The sequence below is a fragment of the Montipora foliosa genome, chromosome 2 (assembly GCF_036669935.1).
Source record: "Montipora foliosa isolate CH-2021 chromosome 2, ASM3666993v2, whole genome shotgun sequence".
NCBI lineage: Eukaryota > Metazoa > Cnidaria > Anthozoa > Scleractinia > Acroporidae > Montipora > Montipora foliosa.
In genome coordinates, this window is record NC_090870.1 from 60,738,634 (window position 1) to 60,751,133 (window position 12,500).

At 39.2% G+C, this 12,500-nt stretch overlaps 1 protein-coding gene across 1 annotated transcript in view; it reads left to right on the forward strand.

Annotated features, from left to right (window-relative positions):
• Positions 1-12,500, forward strand: part of LOC137991913 (uncharacterized) — a 24,192-nt gene that overhangs the window by 10,134 nt on the left and 1,558 nt on the right. The window contains exons 3-6 of the mRNA XM_068836937.1: positions 495-1,001; positions 2,882-3,181; positions 7,309-7,614; positions 10,448-10,759. Coding sequence (XP_068693038.1) covers positions 495-1,001; positions 2,882-3,181; positions 7,309-7,614; positions 10,448-10,759 — 1,425 coding nt within the window. The remainder of the gene's footprint in view (positions 1-494; positions 1,002-2,881; positions 3,182-7,308; positions 7,615-10,447; positions 10,760-12,500) is intronic.

Sequence of the window (12,500 nt, forward strand, 5' to 3'; positions counted from 1 at the left end):
AATGATTAAGTTTGAAAGTTGGCGTCAAAAACTTCATTTAGCGACTAAATAAACCTAAAGAGTTGGTTGCCAAAATTGGCCACTAAAGGACAAATTTAGTGTAGACTTTCATATACCAGACTAAGATGGCGCAGGACAAAAGAACCATTGTTATTCCGATTAGGCTTTGCTAATTAGGTATTGTTATGCTAATTAGGCATGATTATGTTCGCTTTGTTCTTTTGTTTTATGGACATTAATTATTTCGGGTCTGGTAGATGAAAGACCAGCCCAAATTTAACTTGGAGGGCCTGGTTGATTTGGAATTAGCAGTGATACCTCCTTACAGTGAATGGAATTTGGAGATTTTGGGGTTTTTGGTGAACGAAAACTGGAGAACCCAGAGAACTCCTCTCAAAGCAGAGTTTATAGAACCAGCAGAAATCTAGCCATAAATGCCATAGAACCAGACTGTCCACATTAGTATTGTTGACATTTAAATTGGGTTTTTTTAGAGTCTGCATCAACCAGAGGTCCCTCTCCCATGGAAAATTCCTGCAGGTCCATCACTACAAAAGATGGGAAAGGAACACTTGTTGTGTATTTTCCCTCTGAAAAAGACAAGGAAAGGCCCCAAGATAATATGGCATCAAGATGCCCTTCCTCAGAAGAAAGTTCCTTTCAATCAATACCTGGTGCAGAAAACAAAGGAGCAAGGATTGTGGATTTGCCTACTGAGAATGACAAGGAGAAAACTTCATCAAAGAAAGGCCTACAGGTTGATGTAGGCCTTTTTCCAACCACAACCAATGGTAAAGTACTGGAAGATACATCAAACAATAACATTCTGCAAGACTGTGAGATGATCTCAAGAGTTGATTTTCCTAATGGGTGTGATAAGGAAAGAAGGAGGCGCACTTTTCCATCTGACCCCCCACAGAAAGAAGAAAGCCATACCAAAGAAAAACGGCGTGCAAGTGCAGCTCCGAGTTTACAGGTGGAGAAAAGAAAAATAAAGCTTGGTAAATATCAACTTCATTTTCAAATCTCAGCCCTTTTAAATGGAAATGTCATAGTTTGTATTGTTTTATGAATATTTCTTTCAGAAAACGTTTGGCTCTTATTGGTTTCTTAAAGGTCACCTGACACCGATGTAAAACAGTTGTTTTGTTCCAAGTGTCTCGAAATCTGACATCAGATGACATTATTGTCCCTGCATGCACATGCAAAATGTTGATTGGCCTCCTCCATGATAATTTATTTTTGCACAAACACACAATGATTGGCCCATGTGAAAACTAGTTAATTTTGCTTGCATCAAATCTCAGTTCACTGTGACATACATTGAGATGCTTTGAAAATTAACTTTAAAAAGATTGCAGACCATCTTCAAACTCAAGAGCACATGGCAGCATGCAAATGACTGCAACATACTGCGGCTCAGTAAGACTCATTGTCAAACTAGCCTTTACACTATAACTTCTAAGATAAACATATTGTTTGTTTATTTATTTTTAGCCACCCATACATGTACAATGCAAATAATTATAGTTACAGAATAAGCACTAAGATGTAATAAGATATTGAAGTAGTGGCAAGGAAACCTAAAGAAGCTGAAAGCTTATGCGAGTAGGCTTTCCTAGACTAAAATTTAGTAACGAAGTGCACAGTCTTAAAGCAGCTAGATAGTTTTTCAGATTTAAAAAAAAATAGATACAGAAGGAGAGCTAACTATTGTGACCGGTAGAGAATTCCAGACTTTAGGTCCCTGATAAGGGATACTGAATTTTGATTCTACAGAAATGTGATCTATACTGAAAGGCAGTTCGAGTATTGTCTTGATGAAATTGACCACCAGTCGTGAAAAAGCATTGAAAGGTAACTGGCAAAAGATTTCGGTGATACGAATACATGAAAATGGCAATGGAAAAAGAATTAATATTAAAGATATCAAGGAGCCTAAGTTGACAAAATAAAGGAGCGGTATTAGCAAGATAGTCAGCGTTTGCTATCAGCTGCACTATGCGCTTCTGGAAAAGGTAAATACAATTTAGGTTAGAGCAGTATATGGAGGACCAGGCCACATTGCAATAGGTTAAATAAGGATAGGTAAGGTAAGGTAAAGTCTGCTACGAGCCTAGAAGGCCCATCAGGCCGGCGCTTATCTCCGTTTTCTGTGGCATGAAGCGACTAGGAGTATTTCTACTCCCCCCTGGATGGGATGCCAGTCCATCACAGGGTTACCCCCAGCATTAAATTCACCGGTACCCATTTATACACCAGTGTGGAGAGAGGCACCGTTAGGAATTCACCTGTTATACGATGTGAAGTAAAAAAGTAAAGTAAAGTAACCATATTTAACGTTGATAACTCGTAATAGTAATTCAACTGACAAACCTGAGGTCGACGGTGCGCTCATTTTATTCCCCCATTTCCATCAGTGCTCTGTTTTACGGGTATTTAAAGCTACTTAGCTACACCGAAAGGAAAGAAGTCGAAACAAGGATGCGAGATCCAGGAATTGAACTCAGGACCTCTTGCACCAGGGCCGCGCACTAACCGACTGTGCCTTCCGGTCATCCTCCCTTCATCTCTTAAGTTTCGTTTCCTTTATCGTTTGTATTTTAGTTTGACGTTAAAGGCACCATTATCTCACTTCAGTTGTTGGAATAAACCCTAGGAACTGACCTGGGTTATCATGGCTTATTGGTATATCCAGGTTCACTTCTCTGAACCGCAGAACATTTATTCGACATTTGGAACAATATGAAGTTTGCGATCACGAGGTGCTATAGTTGATTTTGAGTCAACTGCATGCAACCAAGGATCAGCAATGTTATCAATTATTGCCCTTCAGTACCCATGAGTTACATTTGAACTTTCATTCCCTCATTGATTTCAGATGACCTAATGAACAAGACCATACTTGGCTGTCTGGACCTCTTACAAGGAATCAGTAGACATCTTGATAAAGAGTACAAGTATGGTAATTGCCAATGTTGGAAGCATGCTGCCGAGCAGTTTGGCATTGAAGTACAGGAATATCAAAACTTTAAATGCAGCCAAGTTCACAGCCCCACTGAGGTGATGTTTGAGTACTTGGAGACCAGTAAACCAGAAATTACCATTGGTGATTTGAAAGATAAATTACATATAATTGGCAGGCAAGATGTAATTGATGTCATCTTGAAATGCGATCAAGGTAAGGGGAAGGATTGAGCACGTGTAAAAATGTCAACAATTACCATTGTCACTTAATTGAAATATTGAGTGACCCAGCAATAAAATGAAAAAAAAAAAAACCCGATCAGTCAGTAATAAGCAACTAGCAATAATATTAAGTTCCATCCAAGTGCACTTAAGCATGCATAGTTTGCAGCATTGGCTCATTGCCTCATTAGCTGGCATATTTTTGTGCATGACCTAAGATAAAACTCATGCTGCCTGTATCTCTTTACTATGTAATTATGTGAAGTACGATCGTCCGGGAGAGTGTAGTCCAGAGAAGGTCTGGTTAGGATAACATTGACTGACCTTTTGATAACGCGAGCGGAAGTCATCTTTAGAGTCAAGTGATTTATGTAACGTCAGTAGATGGTATGAACACTCTGGTCGTTGATGTAATTAGCCAACGAAGTTGTGATGTTAGTGGGCGGCTGTCAATTAACACATTCAGCAAAGTCTTAGTCAAAGTCAAAGTCTGGTTTGTTTGTAAATGGTGTTCAGTAATGTTATTATTGTCACCATTTCAACCCCCCCCCCCCCCCCCACACACACACACACACACACACACACACACACACACACACACACACACATTGGGACAAGACTTATACTTACGTACACTACTTAAACTATTGTTACTTACAATACTAGTAACACTGCATGTCACATAACCTTGTTCTAGAAATTGAGTAATGCCCATGCAGAATTACGTCACTCTCAGTAATTATGTGATTCCCAAATAATTGTTGTGTATAGCTCCAAAAGCTTTGTGCTACGGTATATAGAAAGAAAAGTCAGACGTACGTTCCTCGTTACAAAGACAAAACCCACAAAGAGAGGACTCACTTTTACAAATTTTGAAAGAAAGGTGTTCAAAGGTAATATTGGATTCAGGATTTTATACTGGAATTCCCGTGATTTTGTATCGAATGCACATTTGAAAGGGAGTGTGTAAAGAGTTTTCCAGTTGACTGTAAAATTTCTTTTTCGCTGTTGTTAGTTTAGATATCTTTGAGACAACAATATGGTCAATCTTCTTCTGCTTGAGCAGAAGTATTGAAAGGTGTCGTTTGGTCTGTTTCCTGAGTCACATAACTGCTCATTTCTTTTTTCTATTCTGGTGGAATGGAATGATAAAGAGATTCGGTTATTTGCGGCTTGATGGAAAAAAACTCACATAAATGATTTCTGACTTGACAAAGTCCTGCAGAAAAGAGTTTCCTATTGACTACATATTTTTTGTCAATACATGTAAACCTCATGTTCCAAATTGGTTGGTTGATTATTTCATCCAGAGAAGAAGGATTGGAGTTTTTCAAAAGAGACCAAACTATCAAGCATTCCTTGTAGTATTTTGGTAGATCCATAGGCAATTTTGAGTATTCGAAGTTACAATAAAATAGTAATCTGCCTCCAACTTTATTGAGGTAATGATTAAAAATGTACTTCCAGTTCCCCTTCACAAAGCTGCTGCATTTCTAGAGATACATGTAGTTTTGGCATGCTTTTAGAATCCAGGAAAGAGCAGCAGTTGATTTCCGATTGATTTGTCTTACCGTAAAAGTCTGAATGGAAAGAGTACAATTCATCCATAATTTTTTGGGGGGCTTGTCGTTATGTTAGCGTCAACGAGTTCGACTTTCCCAATCATGCTTTTTCTCTTAGTGTTTTTTTTTTTCGAGATTTAGAAAGTACTTGTTATTTTTCTCCTCTTTTTCATACCAGGATGCACGTGAACGAGTGATCGCCCCCTTGTCATATATGCTCATTCCTTTTCATACTCAATCCTCAAGTTTTTCAAGTTCATTTTGGTTCGCTATAGTTGGGATTTCAGCTAATTGTGCCTCAGCTACTTTCAATTTGGTCTCAATCATATTCATTATTTCTCTGCGTTTCTTTGCTTTTACCTTGATGTACTGAATAGTCTCTTTCCGTACGTTATGTAATATTTCAGAAACGAGGGCGCGTGTTTCATCAGGGTTTGGAAATCCTGATGAAACACGAAGCCCGAGTTTATGAAATGGCTTCTCAAAAGGGTGTAATTTATTAACAATAAACAGAAAAACAGAATGACCACGTAAATGGTCAGTTTTTGTTTTCTTTTGTTTCATTATCCGGCGCATGTGTGTAGTTGTTAGTCAGCGTTATGAAAGGTGTTGTGTTTTTTCACAACTTCGACTTTTTAATTAAAAGCAGTCACACTTTACATTGGCGTTCTCATTTGCAATTTTGAGAAATGGAAGAAGCAGTTACAGAAAGGTCTTCCCGGTTTGGACCGCCGAAAAGTTGCAAAGAGGAAGTCTCTTTGCTCGAACGTTCAAAGCCTAAAAGTACTCAGTACAAAGATAATTGGGCTGCTGAGGTTCTCCGAAATTGGCAAGCTGCGCGCGAGAAAAAATTTCCTTTACTCGAGCCGGGGAGTGTGTTCAAAGATTATGATGTGAGGTGAAAGCAGTGTGCCTGGATTGTTACATCAGTTAATGGTTACTGTAATCCTGGAAGTTAATAAACATTTGTTGAAGTACTGCATTCTTTTGGAAATTGATTTCCAAACACACTTGTTTGGATCTGTTCTTTACCGGGTATCAAGGGGCATCCATATGACCCAAATGATGCCACACAATTGGTTAATTACCTTATGCATTATTAATGAGTTCGAGCAGTAGTGTTAAATAAATAAGCAGGAGTGTTTTATCAAGTTTAAAACACGAGGCGCAGCCGAGTGTTTTGCTACTTGATAAAACACTACTTGCGAATTTATTGAACAGCCTCAAAAACTTTACTGTGCATCTAGATTGCTGACCTTACAAGGATTAGATTTCGGATTATTTTGGCCTCGAAAATAGGACATAAAATTTAGCCGTGTCTATATCATATATAAAGCCACTCATTAAAAATTAATTTCTTTTGTATTTCCTTCACGAATTCTAAGCCGGTTTTCGGGAAAAAACGTCACTAGGTCGCAAATTTTCTACTAAGGTTGCCTAATTTTCCACTGGGTCTTTGAATTGTCTACCAAATTTATTTCATGATAAAATTACCGTTGATGCTCACTATTCAATCCTCCCAATATTGACTCGTTGGTAAGAGTTGCAGTGTCGCGTGTTTACAATTCAGCCTTCTATTGGTTAAAACCAGGGTTTCCCGCCATTTACGGTCTGTTGCGAACTGCATGCAGTTAAGTTGTTCTGGGGAAAGATTGCGTGCATGTATGTTTGTCTTTCTCTTTCCTTTTTTTTTTTTTTTAAACAAACCAAACAAATGCTTTCTGATTCTTTCTGTCAAGTCACTTTTTCGTCTTTTTCAAACATACAAAAATGATATATGCTGGGTATGTAAAAGTCACGTCGGGGAAGCCACAAAATGGCCGGGTAAAATTTAAAATTTTCACCAGGTAGTGGGGTGTCTAAATTTTCACTTGGTGAAGGAAAAAAAATTCACTGGGTCGGGTTTCAGCGGGTCTGTTACAGATGGATTGAAATGCACCAATCACTGTTTACAAGCTTCACAACCAATGACATATAGGCTTAACAAACAGTCGACCAATAACATAACGACTTAGTTGACCAATTATATCAACGACCAGAGTAACTCAGTGTCGTTAAATCATAAATCACGTGACTCTGAAGATGACTTCCGCTCTTGTTGTCGAAATTACAGTCAATGTCATCCTACTGAAAACAATTCCTCTCAGGACTACACTCACACGGGCGATTGTACTTCACCAAGAGAAAATAAAGGGGGAAGAGGGGGCATCTCCGACACGTGCCCTTTTCCATAGGTAATTTGTCTCAAGTTATTTTTAGATCGACTTTCATGCTGTACAGATGCCAAGGGGATTAGGCAACAGCCAATCATATGGCGGGAATGTGTTCTGTGAGCGTGGACTATCCACGCGTAACACATTCCGGCCATATGATTGGCTCTAGTCTAATCTCCTTGGGATCTGTACAGCGTGAGAGTCGATCTAACTTGAGACGTATTACCTAGGGAAAAGGGCATGTATGGGGGATGCCCTCTCTTCCCCCTTTATTTTGTCGTGACTTCACTCAACTATGATCAAAACATTTACGATTTTATTTCTTTACTGTCATCTTATTCCAGCCGATTGCGATGACACTTACGTGTGTAGTTTGTTTGACAACAATTCGGATGTCATTGGAGAGATGGCTTTCTTACTGGACATGCAAAAAGTAGGTTTAAAAAACTGGTCCAAGCTGGCTGCAGAATTGGGCATATCAAGGAAGGTCTTCAAGACTTTTGTAACCAACAACAGTACTAACCCAACACAGACATTGTTTGAGTTGTTAACAATCAAGTTCCCATGGTTAACCATTCAGGAATTGGTCGGGCACTTAGAAGATATGGAAAGACGTGACGTTGCAAACGCCGTAAGAAGTAGCAAGAAGGGTAAGTTAGTTGTTTTGATATCTTTCAGATTGATTTCTAACTTAATTTTTCTTTTTTTTAAATTACTATTGACTATATTGTTTAAGTCATGTGATATAGACCGAATGCATAAATGGAGGCCAAAAGTGTATTCTTTTGTTTATGTGCTAATTAGACTCACAAGCCTCGCTCTCAAGCAACATTTCTTTTGTATTTTGTGCATGCAAACGAGGCTAGTGAGTCTAATTAGCATGTAAACAAAGGACTATATTTTTGGCTGCCATTTATGCATCCGGTCTATGTAATCACGTAATTTTCCCAGTATGGTTGTTCAAAAAATCGTACAATTAATGAAAAACCTTTGCAGAAACTTGTCAAGCTGTCCACCACGGTGGTCAGAGTGTGGACTTGGAATGGATATGAAACAAGGATATAAAACTAAAAATAAGTGAAACCAGGCGAACCATTTCAAAAATAACACTTGTGACAGTCTGCATTTGTGAATGCATATATTTTTTGAAGAAAACAATAGGATTATTAGGGAAGAGATGCGTTCCCTAGTCTGATTCTCATCAGATTGTCCAGGTCGCTTGCAGTCACCCACTCAAGAGTGTTTGGCCGTGAGCGACCTGGACCCTCTGAGAAACAGGCTATGTGTTCCCGGTATAGGCAGGCTTTTGATTCAGAAGACCAGTCTATAACTCAAGGGTTTACTAAAACCACATGACTAAAACCTCAGAAATGCCACCAGTTGGTGTCCTTTGAACAAGAAATCGTCCCATAACTGGAAAAACAGCAACAGGATAGATTGCCCATGGTATTATCTCACTCACACCACTCATAAAACTACACAGGGTTATCAGGGTTATGTTTTCACTGCCGATGGTTATATTTTTGTTAAACGACGCGAAGGCGAGTCTGCTCCAGTTAGAATTCGGAAGGAGGCTGACTTGCAACGTTTAGGCTTCGTGTAGAACCTTTTCCGGCCTACTGCCGCTTACAGTCTGGTTTCCGCCCAGGTGACTCGACGGTAAATCAATTAATTTATCTGGTGCATCAAATTTACCAAGCTGTTGAGGATGGGAAGGAAGTGCGTATGGTTTTTTTGGATATCAGCAAGGCGTTTGACAAGGTGTGGCACAAAGGTCTTCTTTATAAGCTTAAATCAGTGGGAATCAGGGGAGCTTTGCTTAGCTGGTTTGAAAGTTATTTGTCTAATCGTCAACAAAGAGTGGTTTTAGATGGGCAGTCATCTGATTGGCGCCAAGTTGAAGCAGGGGTTCCTCAAGGTTCGGTTTTGGGGCCTCTGTTATTTCTTATATATATTAATGACATAACAGATGAAATTCAGTCAAAATGCTTACTTTACGCTGATGATACTTCGCTTTTTGAAGTCGTTGATTCACCTGGTAACACTGCGTTGATGTTAAATAAAGACCTTGAATCCATACAAAGGTGGGCTACGAAATGGCTTGTTACAATTAATCCTAGTAAAACTGAATGTATGACGTTTTCATCTAAACGGGTAAGACCGCTGCATCCCGACCTATTTTACAACGGAAAGAACATTACTGAAGTTTCTAGCCATACCCACTTAGGCATAACGCTGTCTTCTAACCTGACATGGAGAGCTCACATATTTAGTATTTATCAAAAAGCTAGTAAAAGATTAAATATGTTGAAAGGAATTAGGTATAAAGTAGGCAGGGATACACTCAGAAAATTGTATAAGTCGGTTATCAGACCTGTTATGGAGTATGCTGATGTGCTTTGGGACGGCTGTACTGATGAGGAAAGCGAACTCCTTGAATCGGTTCAGTATGAAGCCGGGAAAGTCGTCACAGGTGCTATGCGGGGAACAAGTAGGATTCGCCTTATGACAGAGCTGGGGTGGGAGGAGATGAAAGTTAGACGCGATATTCATAAGCTTATTTGTTATTTTAAGATATTAAAAAATTTGAGTCCGTCTTATCTTAAGGATCTGCTCCCAGCTAGAGTCTGTGAGAGAACTCATTTTAACCTTCGATCTTCTCAAAATTTTACTCTTTTCCCTGTGCGCACAGAGCGCTTTAAAAGGTCTTTTTTCCCTTCCACAACTAAATTGTGGAACGACATTGATTTGGAAATTCGTGAATCTGATTCAATTGGTTCTTTTAAGAGAGCGTTAGTTAATTATTTTAATATTCCAAAGTATTTTTCGCCTTTTGATTATGCTCTTGACAGATACTCTTCCGTAATTCATACTAGACTGCGTCTAGGCGCTTGTGGTCTAAATTATTATCTATTTAAGATCGCTGTTAAGTCTTCACCTATTTGTAGCTGCGGCTTTGACAATGAGACTATAACTCATTTCTTTTTACAATGTCCTAATTATGCTGCCCTCAGATCTGATTTGCTCGCTGCTGCTGCTCGTATAGCTTCTGGTCAATATTCTGACCAGCAAAAAGTTGAAGTTTTTCTGTTTGGCTCTTCTCACATGTCAAATAATGAAAACGTTGAAATCTTCTCTCATGTCCAGCACTTTATAAGAGAGTCTAAACGTTTTTCTTTTTGTGGTCATTATCATTGACCTAATTAACTTAACTGTCTTTTTTGACTTACTTAGTATCTCGTGCCCGTGTTTGTTTTTTATGTGGTAATTAGAATTTTGGTGTAGACCCCCCGTGATGAGCTCATTTAGCTCTTGGGGCAAACATGTATATAAATATGTTTAAATAAAAACTAAAAAATATAAAAAATAAAATAAAATAAAACTACACCACTCATAAAACTCAAGGGAGCCACCCTATAACCGAAATCCACTGATTAACTTTATTGCTTATTATCCACCATATTGTAAAATTTTGGTCCTTAGTTTCAGAAAATTCATTGGTCAAAGCCTTGATGGACGACTTACATGTCATGGACACAGTGTGTGAGCTGCTGAACCGCAAACACCGTACCAACAAAGTACTGGGATGGCGTCACCTTGGCAACAATTTGAAAATTGACAAGGAAACCTTAGATAATCTTTCACCACCAGAAGAGGACTTCGTATCTCCAACAGAGGCAATGATCAATCATCTTAGTTCTTCAAAACCATGGTTGACAATAGGGGAATTCATTTTAGCCCTGCACGCAATAGACAGAGATGACGTTTTTACTGTCTTTGATGGCTACCTCCCAGGTACAGTACATACGTAATTGACCACTCTCCATAGGGGCTTTTCAGGGCCAATGAAACAATCAACGAAAGGACAGAACAGAACAAGAACGACAATTGTTATATAGCTGGAGTTTTTCCCGCTACAGCGCGCCCATTCATTGGCTACTTCATGGTCACATGACATCTAAAAATGAAACTGTTTACCGCCAAATGCCATGAGCGGGCAACATTGCGAAAACTATGACGTCAAACGGGAAACATTTCACTGTTACCCGCGAAATGTTGCCCGCTGTTGCACGTGATGTGCATGATTGTTTGGGGCGTTTTTGTAAATTTCAGTAATATTCTTAACATTCCCTCGTAAACTTAGACGGGTCATTTGTCAATAAACTTGTATTTTGTTTTCCTCGGCTGCGCCTCGAGGAAACATTGAACTGTTTCCCTCGGGACCAGTCATTAAGTGTTTACTGTTAAGAATCCCAACTGGCCGGAGGCAAACCAGTTGGCTGTTTACAAGTGCGTGCTAACGAGTGATGAAAACGAGTCTTGAACCCGGGAACTCCGGATCTCAAGGAAAGCGTCCTCACCACTAAAGCAAATAGGTGGGTAAAACGCATACTTTCTAGGATGTACAGTGTTGTAATGTAAGACCGAGGAGTCCTTTTCATTATGTTGTCATGTTTCTTTGGGAAATTTGTGAACTTTGTTCCAACAGAAAAGAAATGAGATAGGACAAAAGAATTTTTATAGTTGGGTGCATTGTAGCAGCCAGCTGTTTATCCTCGCGAACACCATGAAAGAAATCTGAAACCATGTTTATGGCGAAGGATTTGCGTAAACTATTGTTTTATGAAAAGCAGGGATCTGCCATTTGCCATAAACGTGGTTCTGAAATATCTCTTTGATGTAATATATGCTCATATCTTTTTCCTAACATTAAGGGGGGTGGAGGGGGGGGGATGGAGGAAGGCAACATACTGGGTTCCTTTGCTCTGCAAAAATGGGTGTTAGTTGTAACAATGTCACTAATATGGTTACTGTACGGTCTTGCGGTCCTTCAGTTCATTAAGCTACTTTTGTTTCCACATCTTGGTAACATTGAACTCTGTAGCCGCTGAACTCAAAGTAATCACTGCCACCGGCCCTTACTGAGTAAAACCGGATATATCCTTGCTCTAAACAAATAGGCATTCTGCGAGCCATAAACTCGGAGTTTTTTGCAGACACACCCAGACAGACATCACGTCTACATGATCACGTTAGCTTAAGCTTAACTTAAAGTGCCCCTATGTTAACCAAACACTAAGCGACCAAAGTTTTAAGGCTTGATTTCAAAAAGACACCTTTTTATTTTAAGTGGAATTTTCCTATTTGATGGCTCGTCATTACTAACTTTAGTTCTAGAGAGGAGCTTGTTCGAGGAGAAAATGACGTAAAAGGCTCACTAGTTTAAGAATGCAATGCGTGTGTACGCCGCAGAATTAATATGCTGCGCGGGAGTTTTGGGCTTTCAGACTTTTTAACTGGCGTTTTGCATTTATAATAAGCTGCACTTTAAACTAATGAGCCTTTGACGTCACTTTTCCCTGGATCCCGCAACCAACTGAGGTCCAATCGGTCAGTTTTGAACCTGAGTAATGGCGGACCGTGAAATCCAAAACTTACACTCAAAGTAAACGGCCTTTGGATAAAAATCAAAGCTCAAAATTTTGCCAGTCGGGTGTTAAACAAACACACTTTCAAAATCTGAAGGAAAAAAGGA